Source organism: Coregonus clupeaformis, chromosome 2 (genome assembly GCF_020615455.1).
Source record: "Coregonus clupeaformis isolate EN_2021a chromosome 2, ASM2061545v1, whole genome shotgun sequence".
Lineage (NCBI taxonomy): Eukaryota > Metazoa > Chordata > Actinopteri > Salmoniformes > Salmonidae > Coregonus > Coregonus clupeaformis.
Genome location: NC_059193.1, coordinates 31,779,057 through 31,801,838, shown reverse-complemented (window position 1 = coordinate 31,801,838; position 22,782 = coordinate 31,779,057). Strand labels below are relative to the sequence as shown.

Sequence of the window (22,782 nt, the reverse complement as noted above, 5' to 3'; positions counted from 1 at the left end):
TTTATTTAAGGGGGCGGCGCCCTAGCGCCCTCTATCGGCCAGCCGCCACTGAAGCTGAAATGACCATGATGCTGTTTCCAAGTTATTGTATTAAAATGTCTTAGAAAAGACTATGTGATGAAATGACAAAGTGCTGCTGGTTTGATTTATGGAAACAAAACAACTCCCTGTTCTCCTGAGCAAGATTACAGATGACACCTTTTGTCTAATTTTTTAAAAATTTATAACACTTTTACAGTCATTCAAATATTTGAAGCCAAATCCTGGGTGTATAATGCCTTGTTCAAACTGCAGGCATATAATGCTCAAATCACTTTTGTTTTTCAAATCTGTTTTGGAATACTGACTGTCCAAACAGCAAGTTATAAGTGACCAAATAGGATTTGTGTGTGTTCAGACATTGCTCCTGTAAGTCGCTCTGGATAAGAGTGTCTGCTAAATGACAAAACATTTAAAACATTTTTAAAACAAACCACTTGACGGCAAATAAATCTGATTTGACCGTTCAGAAACAAGTCGCATGGCCAAGAATAAGATTGGTATCCGACTTATATCAGATTCCATGTGCTTTTTAGCTGTTCAGACTGCAGGAAAAATAACAGATTCGATTCGGGTATGCAAAGAAATTGGATTTGAGTAATTTCAAACTGCCAATGTGAACAAGGTTTAAGTGTTTCCTACACAGACATATCAACATTTATACCTCCGTAAATACTACATTTTTCAGTAGCTAAATAATTTACTTGAGTAAATACAAATACTAATCAACAATGGAGACATTTCTCAGAATGGTGGTGAAGGAAGAGTCGGCAGACTAGGTCCATTTTGACAGACTTTTCACACATTCCTCCTCAGGAACAGGACTTAGTGTTGTTAGTGTTTTGTCTTAAGAAAGACAAGAGCCGTTTCCTTCTTGGGCTCTTTGCTAAGGGCTGCTAAACTCAGCCATTCATACCATGGACAACGCTAACAACGTGTTGTTGCTCCCATTGATTAACTTTCTGTCTCTGGTTAGAAGTGTTTATCTTTGTTGCATCTGAATGATAGAGGAGTATGTGCCACATGAGGAAGACAGTTTCATTGTGTAACATTTATCTCAAGGTAAATGTACACTGTTATATGTAGGGAGTACTGTATAGTACATTGTGCTTGTTCCAGCACTGAATAAAGGCCTTGGGTTAACTCCTCTCCCTCTTCTGGCCTTTGCCTTTTTCAGACAGGGAAGAAGGCTGTCTGAGGGCTTAGGCGTGTATTTGACATCTCCTAATGGGGATATGTCAGGAGAAGGAAGGGAGTTGCTCTTGTAAGCTTGAGCAGTTCAGTCATTTCTGAAACCACAGCAACAGGTAAAAGTGGTGGAGGTCTTAGGCGCCCAAACACACAAGAACCAATCAAATGAAGTTGAGGCAACTGTTCTCATACCATGGGTTATGCCTAAGGGCATTGGACCGAGCATTGAGCCAGGGGGGACCTCTTTTCGGGGTTCACAGAGTTCCTTGGCATGTTGGCGCCCCCTGCTGCGGCGGCATCTCCTTCCAGCCCCAGCGAACGCCGGTAGGCGGCGGACAGTCTGTAGAGCACGTCTGGCGAGGGCCGGGGCTTGGAGTCGCCCTTCTGGGTCAGGAGCATATTAAACAAGGTGTTGACCTCGGAGAGCAAGGCCCCGCCCAGTGAGCCATCCTCTGGCGTCTTACCGAAGGTGGAGAAGGAGGCAGAGTCAAGGGTGTCTGGGGAGCAATGGGTTTCAGGGGACGGTGGCCCATTGGGGACAAAAACATTCTCGTGGTAGTCGGCAGTGAGGGGGAGGGAGAGGCGGGACATCCACGCAGGGTCCTCTATGTCAGCAAAGACGTCATCTGATAAGAGACAAGGAGAGAGATGAGAACATGTCAATAAAGTATGGAGTATTGGCAATACAGTTGTTTAACTACATAGGACAAAGCAACAGCTCTACAGTGATACAGCGCTGGATGTGACACAGGTGGAACATGTGGGTGTTCTTTGTTGTTGTTGGTCAATATTGTTGTTTGTCCCTAAGAAAATGAATTTCCTCATGAGAAAACAACGTTACATGAAATCTGAAGATGGGAGAATGATTATCTGGCATGTCGAAGATGATGATTTGAAAAATAAGTCAATAAAAATAAGCTTATGGAGGTAAAAGTCTAATCTTGCTGAACAACAATTTCCTTGAGAAAAACACTCTGTGGGACGAAAACAGGATAGAGGAAATCACAGGAGGGGTATATTTATCTGGCTGTTGTGAACCGGCATTTCCTGTCATCTCCTGGCTGTATCCTGAGTTATACTCAAGTAAAAGCCGATTTATGCGGTCCAGAGGCGCCGTACAGAGGGTGTGACGCAAAAGGCCAAATCAAGCTCCTTACCACATCGTAATGCGCCTCCCCAATTTTTTTACAATGCAGTGGGCTCCGTATAGCTCCGCATTGACATGATTGGATGACGGTAGGTGGGGGCGGTACATCATGTATAAACACATTTACTTCCTTGAAAAGTGCAATAAATATGAATGCCCTTACTTATGAAGAGGCAGCATCGCAGTAAATGCTGTATGGCCAATGCAGATGCCGGAATGACCATAAATCGGCATTAAAGTGGTCAAGGGGTTTTACACATAAGGCCCGTTTATACCTGTTTCTAACTTGCGTCCTTTGTCCAGATCTTGTCCACATTCTGATTGTGCCCACATCTTTAGACAGGTGTAAACAATCAAAAGACACATTGTGATCTGATTGAGATCAGATCATCCTGCCCACCTCTGGTAGTCAGACACACATTGTGTCTTGATATCTTACAAGTGTAGAAATATGGACAGAGAAACCATTTAAATCATAATTATTCCGCCCTCTAAAATCATTGGCAGGTGGCACCATTGACTGTTTACATCAATATATGTCTTACAATAAATAAATAAACATTATTTTGAAAGAATATCTATGAAAGATTTGCATAAAGGAAGGGGCCAGGAAATCTGGTCACAATGCAGCCATAGTGGACAGATAACAGACACATTTTAATTCCATGTGTAGACATATTTCTGGAAATGTGGGCACCATCAGAATGTAGACAAGATCAGGACAAAGGACCCATGTTAGCACCAGGTTCAAACAAGGCTAAAATGAGCACGTACACACTCAAAACAGGTAAAAATCCATTCTCTACAGTTAGGAATTCCAGGCATTTTTGAATACTTTTTTTGTATGGGGATGTGCACGCCTGATTATCATATAACTGTATGGCAGGGGTAAACTAGATTTTTTGGGGGTCAGAGCAGATGGACAGTGGGCCGGAACATAATTATAATAATTTGTACACTGCAAATTGACCACAACTAAGCCCAAAAAGAGATTGTATTTGAAAATGACAATAACTTCATACCTTGATTACATTGAGACACGATCACATATCTATTTTTGTATTCGTGGGAATACTTGGGAACAGATTTCCTAAATTAAACAAATTTTTAGCTGAATTCCTGGTGATTTTAGTCTTTTTTAACCAAAAAATGTAATCCCCAAAGGGCGGTTTTGGCCGCCTGTTGCCGACTCCTGCTGTATGGTATGATGAGAATGTAATGCATCATTTACATTTAAATAGTATATTGAAAAAAATCGAATCAAGGGTCCTATGTACAAACAATTCACCGAACAGAAACAAAATGGGTAGAGTATCGAGATAATTTTTTAAATGGCAAAACACGAGCAACATGCTAAAAGATGACGACACCAGGAATAAATTAAGAAGAAAACACCAGTGGACTGAAAATACACTGCTGAATACAATAAGTGAACCACGATATACACAGGCCAATTGTGCATAATGAATGACTTCCTTGTTTTGGCCTCCCCAACTCTAACTTGATTCTCCTCGCTTCAATCTAATTGGGCTCGTGGCCTAGAAAAAGCGTCTGCTGATCACTTGTGTTGCGGACATGAGTGGGGCATGGTTGCTCATGGTCACATGATGAGGTAGCCCCAGCTGCGAACTTCAAAACTAGTGGCTATGTTTCAAACTCAAAGTAGACAGCCTTCGGCCCTAAACCCTTTTATTTTTTCCCCACAGTTGACAGTGCATGTCAGAGCAAAAACCAAGCCATGAGGTGGAACGAATTGTCCGTAGAGCTCCGAGACAGGATTGTGTCGAGGCACAGATCTGGGGAAGGGTACCAAAACATTTCTGCAGCATTGAAGGTCCCCAATAATAGTGGCCTCCATCATTCTTAAACGGAAAAAGTTTGGAACCACCAAGACTATTCTTAGAGCTAGCCGCCTGGCCAAACTGAGCAATCAGAGGAGAAGGGCCTTGGTCAGGGAGGTGACTAAGAACCGATGATCACTCTGACAGAGCTCCAGAGTTCCTCTGTGGAGATAGGAGAACCTTCCAGAAGGACAACCATCTCTGCAGCACTCCACCAATCAGGCCTTTATGGTAGAGTGGCCAGACGGAAGCCACTCCTCAGTAAAAGGCGCATGACAGCTCGCTTGGAGTTTGCCAAAAGGCATCTAAAGACTCTCAGACCATGAGAAACAAGATTCTCTGGTCTGATGAAACCAAGATTGAACTCTTTGGCCTGAATGCCAAGCGTCACGTCTGGAGGAAACCTGGCATCATACCTATGGTGAAGGATGATGGTGGCAGCATCATGCTTGGGGATGTTTTTCAGTGGCAGGGACTGGGAGACTAGTCAGGATCGAGGGAAAGATGAACGGAGCAAAGTACAGAGAGATCCTTGATGAAAACCTGCTCCAGAGTGCTCAGGACCTCAGACTGGGGCGAAAATTCACCTTCCAACAGGACAACGACCTTAAGCACACAGCCAATACAATGCAGGAGTGGCTTCGAGACAAGTCTCTGAATGTGTCCTTGAGTGACCCAGCCAGAGCCCGGACTTGAACCTGATCGAACATCTCTGGAGAGAAAATAGCTGTGCAGCGACGTTCCCCATCCAACCTGACAGAGCTTGAGAGGATCTGCAGAGAAGAATGGGAGAAACTCCTCGAATACAGGTGTGCCAAGCTTGTAGCATCATACCCAAGAAGACTCGTGGCTGTAATCTCTGCCAAAGGTGCTTCAACAAAATACTGAGTAAAGGGTCTGAATACTTATGTAAATGTGATATTTTATAAATTTGCACACATTTCTAAAAACCTGGTTTTGCTTCGTCATTATGGGGTATTGTGTGTAGCTTGATGAGGGGGGGAAAACGATTTTATCCATTTTAGAATAAGGCTGTAACGTAACAAAATGTGGAAAAAGTCAAGGGGTCTAAATACTTTCCGAATGCACTGTAAGTATTTTTATACAATATGTCCCGATTATTCCATATATAATATCTGTCTGGAGAAAAATTATGCTTATAAATGAAGGTACATGACAATAAAACCTGCCGATAAAAAGCAGAGTTTCTCTGGAACTCAATATTATAATTGCAAACCAACATGAAGTTAAGGCCACCAAAAGTAGAGAAGACATGATGAGGAATAAAGTTCCACATAGAAGTGGGTCTTCTTAGGAATTGTTTTATCCAATTGATCTTAAAAGTATTATTTAAGGTAGTAAAGTCCAGAAAATTCAGCCCACCATACTCATAAGTGTTCATTACAATAGTTTTCCTAATGTAACGGGTACGGTTTCTCCACAGAAAGTTGAAAAGCATCTGGTCTATCTCTTTGCTTATTTACCATCAAGATATAAAGATAGAGCAGCATATGTTAGTCTAGAGATACCCTCAGCCTTGGTTATTAGGCCTCTTCCTTTTAAAGATAAGTCCCGCTGTAGCCATTGATTTAGCTTCTTCTCCGGTTTTTTAATAAGAGGGTTAAAATGTTGTAAGCCTCTAGACGTCTGATCCTTAGTAATGGTAATGCCTAAATATGTAAGTTCTTCTTTCACTGGAATAACATAATATGAGGGTGTCACACAATCTTTGACAGCCATGATTTCACATTTATTAATGTTAAGACATAGATCAGATGCTTTGGAAAATGATTCTATCACATTGATCAATATGGGAATCTGACTAGCCTCTTTCATAAAAAGTGTAGTATCGTCAGCCAGCTATAGCTTATAATAATTTATTTACCAGCCATGGAAATACCTTGTACAGGACTATTATTTCAAGAATTTGTAGGAAGGTGATTCATAAAAAACAGATATGGTGAGATTGGTCAACCTTGCCTAATACCTCTCTTTAACTCAAATCTAGGTGAGGTGCCATGTTTCAGTTTGATAGAGCTGTTACCATTCGTGTAGTGTCTTACGAGCCTTCCAGAAAAAAAACCCAAAGCCAAATTTCTCAAGGGAGCAGAAGAGGAACCGATGCTCTACTGTGTCAAATGCTCCTCTGCCCTAAACCCTCAGCCCTTGAATGACGTTTTACATCGTCACATCCGAGTGTACCTTAAATGTCCCTTGGCCAAGCGAGGGAGAGTGATGATCGGTGAGGCAACATCCTTGGTGGAAATCTTGAAGTTGAGTTTAAAAACAACCAACCTAAAGCTGTTAATGTACCTAGTAAGCTAACCTAGCTAGCACTCCTGTCAGGTAGCTAGCTACAGTTACCCATAGCTGGCTAGCTAGTTTTATAGTTTGGTCATTTATTCCAATAAAATAGAGAAATTCCAAAAAATATGCTTATGAATCTAGCTACGTTTTATAGGCTCCTCACTACGAGACTAAGCCAATTTGCCAATGCTAAAATTAATGTTGTCTATATATATTTTTTAGCAAGCTAGCTTCCGAATTTTTTCGGACTTACCGAAGATGCAGCCTTGTTGATTAAATTTGACACTTCGCGGCCACCAGAGTTTGACCACAGTTGCAGTGAATTGTGGGTCACATCAACCCCGCAAGTGACCAAAGTTCTTCACTCGCTCCCTCAAGCTAAATCGAGGGCCGAGGGGACAACGTTTGTGAATTGGACCTCCACTTCGCCGGGGATTCCCCTGAGGGAAAGTGGCTAGCGTAAGGGCTGAGGGGGTAAAAATAACGTGTTTGGACCGCATCCAGTGTCAATTTCCTCTTGGTCTAAGACGTTGATTGCTCCCGTGGGAGACCCGGATTCATATCCCCATGTTACATTGGTGCCCAACGTGGGGCGGTCTTTCCTGGGGGAGGAGGTCAAAGGGGGGTGAATGTAGCGGACCTTGAGTCGGGCATGGATGCTCATAGTCACGTGATGTAGCCCCGCCTGCAAACTTCAAAAACCAGTGTCTGCCCTTCAGACCAAGAGAAAATTCCCTCTTGGTCTAAGACGTTGGTTGCTCCCGTGGGAGACCCGGGTTCATATCCTGCATGTTACACTTGCCCTGTGGTCCTTTACAGCTAATCACAACCAGACCCGGATACGCACACACTCTCTAAGTGGTTCCCAACCAGGGGTACTAGAATCCCTGGGGGTACTTGGCCTATCCACAGAGGGTAGTTGAAAAGACTCATGAGTCCATAGGGTTACTGGTAAAATGCACATGAGGGGATACTTCAGGTGTACTCCAGGCAGAGCAAAATTCAGTTGGTGGTACGGTAACCAAAAAAGGTTGGGAACCACTGCTCTAACACACAAACTTACAGAGCAGTCACTGAACGACCCCAGAACATACCCCAGACACACACACACCCTCATTCCCTCTCTGACACACCACACACAAACCCTCATTCCCTCTCTGACACACCACATAGACACTCTCATTCCCTCTTTCAAACACACACACACACTCTCATACTCCCCCCCCCCCACCACACACACACACTGCGTGACACTGACAGCCCTCGACTTAAATCTCAATCCATAAACAAAACAAGTCCTTATACCACTGTTTTTACACTACACATCAGTGAAAAGTAACCAACACAAATCCCACATGATGTTCAAACGCATCATGTTTCGCCCCCAAATCCCTGTAAGATAGTTCTCCTCCGCTGTATTTGTTTGGAATGTTCAAAGCCTCTGATGTGAGATATTTGTTTTGAATGAAAGAGAGTGAGCTCCATATATGTGGGGGTTTGAACCACATGCAAAGGTCATCTAATGAAGTTGCGCTGACTCAGTCGACCACCATTACTTCTAAGGCTATCTTTCATGTCTGTCGTCTCCCGGAGACCTCAGAAGAGAGCGTTGCTAACAGGGCTAGCGTACATATAAAACACTGTCAGAAACTAATGGGGGCAGGCTGTCCCTTTTTTAACGGTTTGTTACGTCTGCTTGACTTTGACACAGAGGCTGGGGAGGCAGTGATCAATCAAACTCACAGCAAGCCACATCAGAGAGAGAGGTAACTCACAAGCTACCTGCCTGGGTTCAATCACATCCGGTTTTTTAAAATGCTGCTTCCTTATCTGGCCCCTTTCTCTGCAAACGCCTCAGCCCCGTTCCGTCCCCCATCTGCATCTCATTTTATAAAACGGGATGGATCCTGTTGTTTGGATCCTGGATGCTGATTGATAGCAGGGAGTTATAGCACCACAATTCCACATTCCACGGGTAATGCCTGTTAACTGTTCCATTAGATGTATCAATGTGCATCCACTGTCCCACAGCCCAGACAGTCAATTTATAAGCTTAATCTCCCCTGGAAAAAAGCTCCTTGACAATATTTCCCCATGCTACTAGCCTAGCATTTGGTTTGGTACAGAGGGGGTTCACATAAGCCTCGCTGTGTGCCTATCCAACCTGTGCAACATGTTGCAGGTTTTTTTGCGATCTCCATATGAACGTGATGAGACAAATTCATTTATCAGGATCATTATAATGGATATAGAAATGAAGGTCAAACAAATGAAAATGCACATTTTGCTGTCATTTCAGCTGCTTGATGTGATTGTGTGTTAGCTGCATTTGGCTAGTTAGTTAGCAAAGGAGAAGTAACGTTAGCCTAGCTATCCTCCCTAACTATCTTATTGACTCGACCATCAGCTGGTTGTTGCCTATTTATAAATTATTTACTACATTTAAGTTCTCCTCGCTCTTGTAATCATTGAACCTCTGCTACCTAGCTAGCTAGCTAGCTACATGCCAATGATTTGTTTAGCATAGAAACGTGGGATGAATAGAATGAACGACTGGGTCAAAACATGAGAATATAATTAACGTCCAGCCTGTTGGTTAGCAACTTCAGAACATCAGAACTGGCTTTTGTCCAGACTATATCGTCTGGTGGATGGATGAAATAAAGCTAATTTACTAATTAAAACAACATTTTTTATAAAAAAACATGTTGTTAAATATGTTAGCAACTGTTTTATAAAAGCAATAAGGCCTTCGAACCTGGGAATTGTCGTGTGATAAACCCTCCTAAGGGTTGTTTCCTGGCCCTTGGCTTCGCCTCAGGTCTAAGAACAGCCCTTAGTTGGGAGTTATCACAAGATAATCCCCGGGTTCTCATGCCTTATTGCTTAAATCTCTCTCTCTCCATCTCCTTTTCTCTCTCCCTCCATCCCCTCTCTCTCTGTGTTTCTCCTTTCCTCTTAACTCCTTGTTGTTTTTATGTGGCAAACTCCTCTGCCTCTCCTTATATCCCTCTCCCTTTCTCTACACTCCCCACTCTAAAAGTCATCCAGCTTTCTCTTCACCCCCCACTCTACACCTCATCCCCCTTTCTCTTCACCCCCCACTCTACACCTCATCCCCCTTTCTCTTCACCCCCCACTCTACACCTCATCCCCCTTTCTCTTCACCCCCCACTCTTCACCTCATCTCTCTCTCTCACTGCCTTCTTCTCTTTATCTCTCATGATCCATGGCTCCCCCCCGTTGCAAACTTAATTAGACTGGACCCACCAGCAGGGAAACCCTAAATCCTCAGAAAACAATGACCCTCTTATTGGAACCAAAAGAACCCCCTTAGACACACCACACACACAGGTTTGATGTGAAGAACACCCCTGCTGTGGTTGATTGACTACAACCACAACCAAACACCAGCAAATATTGAAGCAGTTTAAAGCATACCGCTAAGCGTTAGATCCACAGACCTGATTAAAGTCAGAGCTCAACTTTGATAACAGTCATAATGGTAAATATTGAATAAATCATCAGTTGACTGAAAACTGACAATTCAATTGGTGATATGTGATTCATCTTCTATCAGCTCTAAGACTTTGATTAAACTTTGATTTTCGAGTGAATTGTCCCTTTAATGGGTGATATGGCTACCAAACAAAGGAATGCAGACTCAAAAGAAAATAGCAGAGCTCAAGGAGAGATAGAGACTGTGAAGCCACATTCTGAAGAAGGGGTGCTGAAAACACACTGATCTACACACACATACACACACACACCTTTGCATTGTGTCGATCAGGACGAAAGACAGATGTGGAACATGATATCAGAGGTCAGATTCAAGGCTATCTGTTCAGATCTCTCTGAAACACTGCCTCAGGGCAGAGTGGGTGGTGGTGACTGTGTGTGTGTCGGGGTTGTTCTATACAGCTTAAAATATGGGGCTCTCCAGGTGAAAATAAAGAAATGTGTTGCCCAGGGAATCAGAAACAATGTTTAAACAATGTCATGATTCCTCAAAGAGCATGAGCTTCTCACCGTTCGTGTGTCTCACAAATCTAGTGTGAGTTACAACGCTAATGGAGGACCCCTTTGGGCATGGGTGACTCAAGCATGACACACACACAAACACACACGCAGGTCTTTGTAACACCGCTGTAGGAGATTACTGTACCGGCATAGACTTTAAATGGCTCTCACTCAAGATAGAAATCCTCGTATTCAGAAGTCTTAAGAGAGAGAGACTATGTGCCGTGTCTTGAAAAGAACAAAGACAGAGCCGATGTGACGATGACCTGAACAATTGGAAGGAACTCAATATATATGTTTACTATGTACATACACTGAGTATACCAAACATTAGGAACCCCTTCCTAATATTTAGTTGCACCCCCTTTTTCCCTCAGAACAGCCTCAATTTGTCGGGGCATGGGACTCTACAAGGTGTCGAAAGCATTCCACAGGGATGCTGGCCCATGTTGACTCCAGTGCTTCCCACAGTTGTGTCAAGTTGGCTTGATGACCTTTGGGTGGTGGACCATTCTTGATACACACGGTAAACTGTTGAGCGTGAAAAACTTGGCACATACTAACATACCCCGTTCACTTCAATATTTTGTCTTGCCCATTCACGCATGTCTCAATTGTCTCAAGGCTTGAAAATCCTTCTTTAACCTGTCTCCTCCTCGTCATCTACACTGATTGAATTGGATTTATATCAATAAGGGATCATAGCTTTCACATGGATTCCCCTGGTCAGTCTATGTCATGGAAAGAGCAGGTGTTCCTAATGTTTCGTACACTCAGTGTAGGTTGGAATATATAGAATGTGAACATATGTATTAGTGTGGTTAACCATACTATGCGCTGCACTCATTGTTTCAATTCAAACTATTTCACATATATCTCAATGTGTATCTTTACGGCTGAGTGAAAAAACCCACGCTCAACTTATATTGTTAGTCACTTAAGTTTGCTATGAATTTTAAGAACATAAGTAAGTGGTAGAAGCCCCACAGAGAGCTAAAAATGCAAATAAAAGTGTTTTCTTTGTTAATGTTGACCATTCAAATGTTTTCCCTTCAATCTATTGTTGTTTGTTGACTATAAAATAGTATAATTTCTATCTAGGGGTGAAAGGGTAGTCTGTTGTCAATTGGACAACCTGGTTAAAAAAACGTTATATTAAAAATGTTCTTACCAGGGTTGTTGAGCAGGTTATTAAGCCCCTCCTCCAGCAGCGGGTCGACGGGGGAGTCTCGGCCCGTGTCCCAGTCCATGTCTCCGGCCTCACTTTCGCCATGGCCGCTGTCCTTGGTGCTTTGCCAATCAGTGTCCTGAGCGTAAGACCTTCAGGGAAGCGGAGGAAACAGACAGGGGAGCGTCAGGGACAGTGAGGGAGGACATTTTAGAACCGACATTTTGGAGTGATATTGGTCGATAGTCAGCCATCTTGTGGAACCTTCACTATGACTCATGTTGTCATATTCAATTGTTCCCAAGAATCAAGCTGTTCTGGAATGTGCTGACCTGAGCTCAGTTTAATAGCTTCCAACCCCGGTACCTAGGCTACACCCTGAAGTGCTGAAGTGCATTGAGCCAGACAAAGGTGTGCTAAGTGGTATTTAACTGTGCTGAGATGCTCTAAGCCATGCTAAGAGGTCTTGTGCAACGCTAATCTTCGCCTCCTACTTGATATACTTCTGGGGGTTTTAAAGTTTGGTGATAAAATACCAGAGACTCGAGGTATAGACTGATGACAGAACATGCTCCCAGTCAGAGACTTTATCAGATCCAGTTAGAGGCCAGACAGACCTGGGGCCTCTTTATCAAAGGTGCGTACTCACAAAAAATTCTAAACATTGCGTGCGTCAGTTTTCCCTCAAAGATTGGTATTTATCCATTTTGAACCTGACGGGAAAGTGTGTGTATCTCTACACACAGCTCAGACCATGCGTACGCACAGCTTCTAGTGGTTAAAGAATTGTATTGCAAGTACACTGCTCAAAAAAACAAAGGGAACACTAAAATAACACATCCTTGATCTAAATGAATGAAATACTCTTATTAAATACTTTTTTCTTTACATAGTTGAATGTGCTGACAACAAAATCACACAAAAGTTATCAATGGAAATCAAATGTATCAACCCATGGAGGTCTGGATTTGGAGTCACCCTCAAAATTAAAGTGGAAAACCACACTACAGGCTGATCCAACTTTGATGTAATGTCCTTAAAACAAGTCAAAATGAGGCTCAGTAGTGTGTGTGGCATCCACGTGCCTGTATGACCTCCCTACAACGCCTGGGCATGCTCCTGATGAGGTGGCGGATGGTCTCCTGAGGGATCTCCTCCCAGACCTGGACTAAAGCATCCGTCAACTCCTGGACAGTCTGTGGTGCAATGTGGCGTTGGTGGATGGAGCGAGACATGATGTCCCAGATGTGCTCAATTGGATTCAGGTCTGGGGAACGGGCGGGCCAGTCCATAGCATCAATGCCTTCCTCTTGCAGGATCTGCTGACACACTCCAGCCACATGAGGTCTAGCATTGTCTTGCATTAGGAGGAACCCAGGGCCAACCGCACCAGCATATGGTCTCACAAGGGGTCTGAGGATCTCGGTACCTAATGGCAGTCAGGCTACCTCTGGCGAGCACATGGAGGGCTGTGCGGCCCCCCAAAGAAATGCCACCCCACACCATGACTGACCCACCGCCAAACCGGTCATGCTGGAGGATGTTGCAGGTAGCAGAACGTTCTCCACGGCGTCTCCAGACTCTGTCAAGTCTGTCACATGTGCTCAGTGTAAACCTGCTTTCATCTGTGAAGAGTACAGGGCGCCAGTGGCGAATTTGCCAATCTTGGTGTTCTCTGGCAAATGCCAAACGTCCTGCACGGTGTTGGGCTGTAAGCACAACCCCCACCTGTGGACGTCGGGCCCTCATACCACCCTCGTGGAGTCTGTTTCTGACCGTTTGAGCAGACACATGCACATTTGTGGCCTGCTGGAGGTCATTTTGCAGGGCTCTGTCAGTGCTCCTCCTGCTCCTCCTTGCACAAGGGCGGAGGTAGCAGTCCTGCTGCTGGGTTGTTGCCCTCCTACGGCCTCCTCCACGTCTCCTGATGTACTGGCCTGTCTCCTGGTAGCGCCTCCATGCTCTGGACACTACGCTGACAGACACAGCAAACCTTCTTGCCACAGCTCGCATTGATGTGCCATCCTGGATGAGCTGCACTACCTGAGCCACGTGTGTGGGTTGTAGACTCCGTCTCATGCTACCACTAGAGTGAAAGCACCGCCAGCATTCAAAAGTGACCAAAAGATCAGCCAGGAAGCATAGGAACTGAGAAGTGGTCAGTGGTCACCACCTGCAAAACCAGTCCTTTATTGGGGGTGTCTTGCTAATTGCCTATAATTTCCACCTGTTCTCTATTCCATTTGCACAACAGCATGTGAAATGTATTGTCAATCAGTGTTGCTTCCTAAGTGGACAGTGTGATTGACTTGGAGTTACATTGTGTTGTTTAAGTGCTCCCTTTATTTTTTTGAGCAGTGTATATTGTTATTTTGAGGAAATTGAGGTGTTGCTGAAACAGATGCATTTACCACTGGTAAGGAGATCACATAGCAGCACATAACTTAATATGTTTCTTTCATTATAGCCTATAAATCATAATCATATTGCAGCAAGTCTCTCCTTTTCTGACATGATCGGTTAATTCGCGCTACTATACGACAAATATTACCATTCATCCATCCCTCATTCAATAGCCAAGAATGCTAAAAAGTAAACAGACCGGTAGCCTATTTAAAATATTTGACAGTAGGCCATGGGTAGAGTAGGATAATATACAGTATTGCTGTGCAATAGGAGTATGACATCATAGCCTATTTAATCTCAGCGACTATACCAAGGCAGGAGATAGAAACACAGTCATCTATCGATAAACAAAATATTGAACAACAGTTTGTCTTTTGCATAGTGTGGGCTGTAGCATTTACTTTTAAATTGTTTGAATAGACAATCAATCATCTGGCAGAATGCATTCAGTGTTTGGCACTTTAAAAACATTATTTTGAGGGGGATTTATCAAAGAGATGAAGTCGAGGGCCGGCAAACTGTGCCAATCTATCCTCCAAACACCGGCTTCGAGGGCATTATCACTTTAATACAATGGGTTACCAACATATTCAAATAATGATTGACATGTTTTCATAAAAAACGTTATTTTTATGAATTTATTCATACTATAGTCCCGACACAAATCTAGGGTTGCTACCCAAGCCGGCTGGTCGTTCGTTCTATCAGTTCGGTTGCCAGAGATACGACCCAGTCATTCAGTCTTTTTGTTCTGTATCTATGGATGTGATCCAGTCGTTCGTTCTAAATGTTCCATTGCCATACTGGCTGGCAACGTTCTTATCCCTTGCTTGCTAGCTAGCCAACTATGGCTAACTTACAGTCACATCAAACGGTGCAGCCAGAATAACAGCAAAGTAGCTGCATTTGCATTTGTTTAAGCTGTTTTCTAGTGACATTTATTTGGATACATCCATAACAATGAGCTAATGATGCGCGATTTCGCCTGGCATAGAAAATGTGCTCTCCCATAAGGACACTGTTGTTCAGAGGAGCTAGCCAACAACACAGCTAATACAACCACTTCAAACTGAATTTGGAAAGACCGGCAAACTAGCTGCATTTCATTTAGTTTTACCTGTTTTCTATTGACATTTCTTTGTATATATTCATAAAAATGATGCCAGCTGATTAATGATTTCGACTGGCTGAGAAAAGCTGTCTGCCTGTCTGTCTTGTCCCAAGACGTTCCTTACTATGGGACAGCTGGAGATCGAATTTCAATATTGAAACAATGTTGCAAATGTCGGAGACAGAGACAGCAAGGTTTATACAAATCTCCGCTGTTGAAAACCAAATGCTAATCTAAAATAAATGAGAAATAACGTCTAGATGCTTTTTATGGTGGAGAACAAGTTTTAAATTGCCTGGCTGGGCTGATGAGACAGTGGATTGCGCAGTGAGATGGAACAGAGTAAATAGGCATTTCAACATCATAGCTTTGGCCGGTGGTAATTTGTAGAATAGACACCAGCTGGAATGCGGTTTTAACCAATCAGCATCCTGGATTAGACCCACCCGTTGTATAATTGGGAGATAGACCAGGGGGGCCGTCAACCTCCCAGATAGTCGGCCATGACACAAAACAGACACCCCACGTAGAGGGGGGGAAATAGTCTTTGCATTGTGCCTTTAACAATGCATGATTATTTTGTTCTCTAAACAAATCTTTGTTTTAAGATGATCTCCGTTAAAGAAAATATAATGACAGAGTCTTCATTCTTCATGTAAGCAAAGAGGTTGAACCAGATATAAACCCCTCAAGTCATACTGTGTATAGAAGATAACATTGTGGTCAGTGGATGTGCTGGTTCCTGCCGTAGGGCATGAGTCAGGGCAGTGTGGTAGGCACTGAGTCCTGCTCTGACGTGCTCCCTGCCACAGTGACTGCCTGGATGACTGGCAGAGCACTTATGGTATGAAGCACTCTTCCTGTTACTGGGCAGACTGAGGGCAGACACATACCTGAGCTCCATTGTCTAGCTATATTACTACCCAGTACCTACTGGGCACAAACTTGTTGAATCATCGTTGTTTCCTTGTCATTTCAACAACAAGATTCAATGTGAGGACGTTGACTCAACGTGGAAAGCTGATTGGATTTTGTAAAAGTCATCAATGTCCGTTTTTTTGTTGTCGATTTCACGTTGAATTTATGTTAGTTGACAACTCAACCAAATGTAAATCAAAACTAGATGTTGAACTGATGTCTGTGCCCAGTGTGTAGGAAGATTTGAAACAATAATTATTCATAGGGCGCTTGTATTCATTGTGTGTCTTCGGGCAGGTCTCCTTTGAAAAATTGCTTTAAAATCTCAGAAATAAGGGATAAATAAAAAATACATATGTATGTAAATCAAAGTTTTTGACAAGTTACATTTAGTGAAAAGATACATAATGAAAGTCAGATTGTCATGTAGCCTGTTATTGGATCCTAAGGCATTAATAAGATCTAAAACCAATGATGCATGTAGTGGTTGTAGTGATCAACAGCCAACTGGCTCTGAAACAAAGGAGGGATAATGAAAAGAAAAAGGGAAAAAAGAAGAAAGAGGATATGTGTTCACCTGCCAGCGCGCTGGGAGTACTTGTTGCCTCGGAAGTTTGGTCTTGGCTGTAGCTGGCCCTGGTGGAGCAGGGAGAGGAGCTGGGAAATCTGCTGTAAGGAGGCAGGAGATGATGAAAGGGGTTAGGAGACAGTGATATTATAACACAGAAGTCAGAATAACAAACTAGGGTTTCAAGAGTGTGGTGTATTGAGGCTGTTGAGTGTATTGGGTGGAGGTGTCAATCGTCAAATGAATCAATATTATTGTTCTGTGAGAATCTATTCAACCTGTCTCTCTCACTATGGCAATCCCTAACATTGAGGAGGTCAATTGTAGCAGTTTGTGCTGATATCTTTCTTATGGAAGTGGATGTGCTGCTAACTCTGGCCTCCACATTTAGAGAGGAAACAGTCTTTGTGAGGTGTAGAGAGGGAGGTTTGTGTGTGTGTGTGTGTGTGTGTGTGTGTGTGTGTGTGTGTGTGTGTGTGTGTGTGTGTGTGTGTGTGTGTGTGTGTGTGTGTGTGTGTGTGTGTGTGTGTGTGTGTGTGTGTGTGTGTGTGTGTGTGTGTGTGTGAGCATGCACGTGTATGTGTTGGACTCAGAGGGCAGAGGGTGGACAGGAAAGCGCTTCTACGTAAGGGCTATTATTCTCTGACCTGTTTCCTTCCAGGATGAACCTCTGAAATATGGTCATGTGGAGGAGGAGGGGAGGGAAAAATCTGAAAACCTCCAACTGGGGCGAGCAGGCGGAGGTGAAGTAGAGGTGGGTCAACACTCAGGCATCTTTCTGCTCTTATAGTGGCATTTACGTGAGGCCTTAAAACCTTGCCAGACTCTTTGTTCTAAGACCATTGGGCGTTGGCATCGCCGTCTGCGTCTACTCCCCCTCAATGAGGATGTGTCGTTTGACTAGCACAGCACTTCTTGAGTAGACCTTTACAGTTGCTGTTTTTCTTTGCTTAAAGTGAGCTCAACAATAGCGATTTGGACCATTTGTCACTGACGGCTCACGGTCCTTACATGTCAAAGAAGTATTACCTTACACTACAGACATATCAGAGCTTACTTTGGCTGGGCTTCCCCCTTAGAGAATAAGAGTGGTCTACTGATTCTTCCTGGCATTTTTCCTTCTCTATATGAGTCTGTTATGCGATATTGTGTAAAAGGATTGGTGCGATTGCTCGGGGGGCATGGGAGTAGACAGGATTACAGTGGCTGACACATGAGCACCTGAATAAGCGCAATGCTTTGGCTCCAGCATCATCTGTTAGTTGTCCCCTCAGGCTTCCTATGTAAGCCATACACCAGAGGGGGGGAAATATCTGCTCTCAGGACCTTCAATTTAAATGTATCTCAATTCCTGTAGGTTACACTTAATTGCTTAATTATTTAAGTGAGAGCATGTGAAAAAATAAGGCTTATTTATAATATAAAAGTCTGAGAAAAAAAGTGTTTCCTGTCTGTTATTCGTTAAATGGATATAGGGTATCATCTAACATGAGAATGATGAAAACCAATGGAATGCATTGCATAAGATATACCAAATGTGCATTCATGTTTGAAGTAATTATAACGAAAAGGTTTATTACCTGCACTTCGGGAGAGGCAGCGGACAGCTCAATGGAGTTCTCTCCGAAGGCAGCCATGGAGAGACGGACCAGGTTCCTCAGCATCCATCTGTGGTCTTCAGCGTCAAGTCCACCTCTGGTATCTGTGTTCTTGGGCCTTCTAAGTGTTGCCACCAGGGACACTGGGGATGATGGTTCTGGCTCTTCAACGTCAGGGCTAACCTGGATCTCAGAATTCCCATGCCGCCTCAGGGTACTGGTCTGATACAGTGAAGAGGACGATGAAGGGTTTCTTGCCTTACGCAGGGTTCGGTAAAGAGTGGCCGGGGTCCGAGGAAGAGTGCCGTCCAGCTCGATGCTCCCGGGTTTACTGAGTGTTCTGGAATGGGTGACTGGTAGCGTTGATCCCCCCTCTGGGTAGACCTGGGAGCGGACTGTTGGGTTCATGGAGTTGCTGTACTGCCTTACGGTGTGTTGCTCTTCAACCACCAGGAGCATAGGGGAGAGGGGCTTGGCTTCATCCTCATCTTCTGGAGGGTTCTCCCTTCGTCCCCTCAGGACTGGCACCAGCTGGATGTCGGTCTTCCTGATGTTCTTCTGCGGGCGGCGAGGGTGGCGCGTGTAGGTGGACTCGGCCGTCCTGCAGTTGTAGGAATGGTTGTCTCGTTTCGTGGGGCGACAGAAGGTGGTCACCAGGGCAACGGCCAGGAGAAGCAGGATGCAGCTGGCCCCAAGGCAGATGGCCACCATCATGGTGTAACTCAGCTGGCCACGGTTACCAGGGGCAGAGTTCTTCAGATGGTCCCGCAAGTTGATGAAAGCCACCTCCAAGGTGGCCTTTGTCACTAACCTTGGAGAACCCTTGTCCGATACAGCGATATCCACTTTGAACGTTTTCCCAATGAGCTCTGTAGCATTGGTTGTGTTAACATACAGTTGTCCGGTGGTGTCGTTGAGTCTGAATAGTCCAGTGGGGTTTCCATCTGTGATCATGTAGCTGAGTCTTCCATTCAGGCCAGAGTCTGGATCATTTGCCTTGATGGTAGTGGCCAGGAATCCCGTAAATCCATTTTGGACAGAGCGATCAGTCTGAGGATAGGTGGAGCCTTCTTCAGCACCATCCCCTAGTTCTGTCACTATCTCCCCCTTCTCTTCGTTGACCAGGACACTCAAAAAGGCTATGCCTTTCTTTGGCATCGGCTCCTTGATGACGGGGTAGTTGTCGTTGACATCCTGGATCTCGATGAGTACCGTGGCGGTGCTGGTGAGGGGTGGATGCCCATGGTCTATGGCCTCCACGATGAAGGAGTAGGTGGGCGACTCCTCGTAGTCCAATGACTGCTGGGCGCTGACTACGCCACTGGTGGGGTGGATGGCGAAAGACGCCGTGGGAGTTCCCAGTTCATTGGACTCTCGGATGGAGAAGGACACCCTGCCGCTGAGCTCAATGTCTACATCATTGGCCTCTACCTTGAGGACCTGGAGGCCCACAGTATTGTTCTCCTTGAAGGAAGCCCTGTAGTGGGACTTGGAGAACACAGGGGCATTGTCATTCTCATCCAACACATGGACAACTAGGTGTCTAACACATGACAATGGAGGGTCACCGTAGTCCTGGGCAAGTAATGTGAGATTATACTCCATGACCTTTTCCCGATCCAGGGTGCCATTGGTTACGATCATGTAGTTGTCGCCATGGATTTTCTTGACGCGGAAGTGGCCTGATCCGTGCTGGATGTGGGCGTGCACATTCCCGTTGTCCCCGGAGTCTGCATCAGAGACCATCACCAGTGCAAGGAACGTGTCCTCTGGTGCACCCTCTAAAACAGTTGCCACTAGGGAATCAGGAGGCGTCCAAGTGACGTGGATCCTTGGTGCATTATCATTGACATCCCTCAGCTTGACGTGTAGTTTACAGTGAGAGGGGATGGCGTTGGGCCCAAGATCGCGAGCCTGGATGTCCACCTCATAAGAGTGTTTGGCTTCATAGTCCAGTGGGCCTTTTAAAGTCACTGCCCCACTCTGGGGGTGGACACTGAAAAGCTTCTGCACCTCAGGTGGAGCATGCTTGCTTAGAGAGTACTCAACCTCCCCGTTGGCCCCTTGGTCAGGGTCCGTGGCCTTGATGTTTATGATGATAGTCCCACGGGCTGTATCCTCGGTTAGTTCCACGGTGGGGGTGCTGTCCTCAAACATGGGGCTGTTATCATTAGAGTCCAATATGTTTACCCAGACCAGAGCACTGCCCGACCTGGGAGGGTTCCCCTTGTCCCAGGCGACCAGAGTCAGCTCGAAGGAGGACTGCACCTCCCTGTCCAGCTCCTTGATCACCACCAGCTCTGCCTGCTTTGGCCCATCTGCAGCGCTTCTTACATCCAGGGCAAAGTGCTGGTTGACAGACAGCGAGTAGGTCTGCAGGCCATTGGGGCCGGCATCCGGGTCCACCGCTCGGTCCAGGGGGATCCGCATCCTCAACGTGGCCGTCTCAGAGATTTCCACCTCCTGCTGGCTGCTGGGGAAGGTGGGGCTGTGGTCATTCAGGTCCATCACCTCCACCCGCACCCTCAGGAAGTGGATAGCACCACCTTTCCTGTAAAGGACGCTGAAGGCCAGCTCACACAGGTCCGAGCCTCGACACAGCTCTTCCCGGTCCAGCTGGCCGAGGGTGGAGACAGTTCCGTCTCTTGCTCCGATGGAGAAAGGCAGGGCTTGACCATGCTCCACGACCTGGAAATCCTCCAGTACCCCTGCCTCGCCTCTCTGATGCAGGTCATCGACCAGACGGCCGACCCTGGTGCCCACAGGCTGCTCCTCCCAGACTCGGTACATGACAGTTAATGGGGCCGGGTCTGAAGACTGGGCCCCAGAACTAAGGCACAGAACCAGCAGTAGAGCCAGCAGCATGACTGTGTGAGATATTACTGTCCTGTCCAGCATTTAAAAGGGCATGTCTAACACCCACAATAAACTACTAAGATAAGGTAGTGTAATTTTTTCCCCTTACTTCTTCAATTTAAATACTGATGATGACTGATGAAAAAAGTAAACTATTGATAGAAAATATATCCTTTTAAAATAGCCCGATTCAGTAAAAAAGTCAAATATTTTAGTTATAAATCAACAAAACATAGAATACATTTTTTATCAATATAAGCCCTGAATCAAACAGCTCATCCACCCATATTCTTACACTTTTACCAAGCTCTGAGTATCAGCACAAAATATACCAACAATTACAGCTCAATCTATCAATAAAACAATATAATATTTTTCCTAACAAAACAGATTTGAATTAAAGACCAAATGAATGAAAGACAACCCTACATCCTTTTTATACCAATAACCTCACAACCCTTACGTTTAGTTAGATAACTAAATTACAGAACCATATAACTAGAACTTTTGCCTCCCTCTCTTACACACACAAACTCTCACAGCTTACTGCATTAATCACTCACACAGCTTGCTGGCTCCCAGCCTCCCGGTTCATCGGCCTGTAGCTACAAAGTAAAGTAAGGAGAGCACTGAAGAAGTTTGGATCTGTGATTACACATGCAGGGTAGGACCCAGCCAATCAGAACAGGGGGGTGGAGCATATGCAAATCTGGACTCCACACCCCAAAACAAAAGAGTGGGCCATCAGGAAATCAAGCAGGAGTTGAAACAACATTGGAGTGCTTTTAAAGAAATGTGATCCTCCCTCTGCCTCTGCCCCCAGTCCTTCACTCCTTTTGCCTTGTTGCTTCCTGCAATCTTCAAAAAACCATCAGAACCTTGCATTGTGGATCTTTAACTCTGTAGAAATCAGAGTGGGCTTGAAGCGTTGCCCCTATGGGACTTTGAGCTGTAACCAGGCCTGCTCTGAACTCAGAGCTCCATGACGTATGGTCTGGGCTCGCGACAGAAATCCTAAACACTAGATAGCTCTTGCTGATAAATGTGTTGGGAACTTCAAACTTCTCAGCCTCAAACGTCTTTTAGCTGGTAAAATGCCCCTTTCTGGACTACTTTGTCTATTTTCATTTGTTGTTGTAATATGATATGGTTTTAGTTGGGTTTCTCAGCAGTAAGCTGCAAATTGTTGTTATTTTTTTTTTTTTTACACATAGCACAGTCAAGAACATACAATTTGTGCTGCTGTAAAAAGTAGCATCTATCCATACCGAAGGGCTCGCAACAATTACACAAAACTGCAAACAATCCTGATAATCAACATCAGACCATTATACATCTTGCCAATTATATGTACAGGATCTCCATGATAGGAAAATTAAAAAAGAGTATGAAATGGCATAATCTTAGCTCTGCATGTATAAATATAAAAGTTGAATGTGTGATGGGAAATTATCCAATAGCCTGAGCCTAGAAAGACAAAGTTTGTTATACTCTGTACAGTTAACACAACATACACAACCTGACCAATCAACCTGATCAATCAATGTTTACATTTACATTATTCTCCTGTTTGCATTAATATAATACTTATTTTTCATCTACTATTTGAGGA

The 22,782-nt window shown here is 44.5% G+C and overlaps 1 protein-coding gene across 1 annotated transcript; it reads right to left on the bottom strand.

The window, feature by feature from the left end:
* Positions 1-394: 394 nt before the first annotated feature.
* Positions 395-22,431, bottom strand: LOC121534298 (protocadherin-12). Its single transcript, XM_041840934.2, has 4 exons — positions 18,297-22,431; positions 16,726-16,817; positions 11,717-11,865; positions 395-1,856 (listed from the first exon to the last, which is right to left on the bottom strand). Exons 1-4 carry the CDS (start codon positions 21,210-21,212, stop codon positions 1,435-1,437), a joined length of 3,579 nt encoding a protein of 1,192 aa, XP_041696868.2. The 5' UTR covers positions 21,213-22,431; the 3' UTR covers positions 395-1,434.
* Positions 22,432-22,782: the final 351 nt, after the last annotated feature.

Coding starts and splice junctions, on each gene's coding strand:
- LOC121534298 (XM_041840934.2), bottom strand. CDS start 21,212: ATGCTGGACAGGACAGTAATATCTCACACAGTCATGCTGCTGGCTCTA. Junction 16,818..18,296: donor CTGCCTCTCCCGAAGTGCAG/GTAATAAACCTT, acceptor GCCTCCTTACAG/CAGATTTCCCAGCTCCTCTC. Junction 1,857..11,716: donor TAACCTGCTCAACAACCCTG/GTAAGAACATTT, acceptor GTCTCTTATCAG/ATGACGTCTTTGCTGACATA.